The 707-nt window shown below is 33.7% G+C and overlaps 1 protein-coding gene across 1 annotated transcript in view; it reads left to right on the top strand.

Moving 5' to 3' along the window:
* The window catches only part of LOC115233893 (diuretic hormone receptor-like), a 57,139-nt gene that overhangs the window by 18,363 nt on the left and 38,069 nt on the right, over nucleotides 1-707 (top strand). Inside the window, 1 exon segment of the mRNA XM_029804525.1 lies at nucleotides 475-706. Coding sequence (XP_029660385.1) covers nucleotides 565-706 — 142 coding nt within the window. The 5' untranslated portion in view covers nucleotides 475-564.

Raw genomic sequence — 707 nt, 5'->3', positions numbered from 1 at the left:
AAGAAAAGAGAGTGAGTTAAAATCCTCCTGAGGTAAAATTAGATTAGAAACAAAATTTTGCGTTGTCGCGTATTTATCTACAATCCTCTAATTTTACCTTAGGAGGATTTTAACTCACTCTCTTTTCTTAATTCCATGTTCTACAATTTTTATTTTATAATACTTTTTGATAAATCTAATAATTTTAGTGTTGTTTTAAGTTTTTTGGTGAAAATTATTTGTTTCATTTTTTGCGATTTTCTTCAAAACGAAGCAAAAACGAGCAAATCTGTAAAGGACTTTTTATCTTAGTTTATCGGTCCCCTACATGCTCCTAAATTTTTGACATTTAAATTGGGGACACCCTGTATATATATAAATATAGAGATACATTAAACATTTTCTCTGTAAATTCGTTTTTGAGTCAGGTTGCCATTATAAAAGCATTTTAAAATATAAAAGGATCTTAAAGGGATTCTCTTTTTTCCTTTCTAGATTTATTTCTCTCTCCGAATTGAGAAAGGGATCCCCGGGGAGAAAACAGCAGTCCAGGATTGGACCCGGTGATTGTGGCGGGCACCAGACATGGACTGGTTCCTTACAAACGATACAGAGCTGGACGATAATTACGTGTTAAACGTAATCAAACACATTAACGAATTGAACGGGTCGTTTAGCGAGTTCAAGTGTCTCGAATACGAGCATCAGGATCAAAACAAGAAGGAAGA

This window comes from Formica exsecta, unplaced genomic scaffold, assembly GCF_003651465.1.
Source record: "Formica exsecta isolate Colony F162 unplaced genomic scaffold, ASM365146v1 scaffold191, whole genome shotgun sequence".
NCBI classification, from domain to species: Eukaryota; Metazoa; Arthropoda; class Insecta; order Hymenoptera; family Formicidae; genus Formica; species Formica exsecta.
This window is presented reverse-complemented; position numbering and strand designations above follow the sequence as displayed.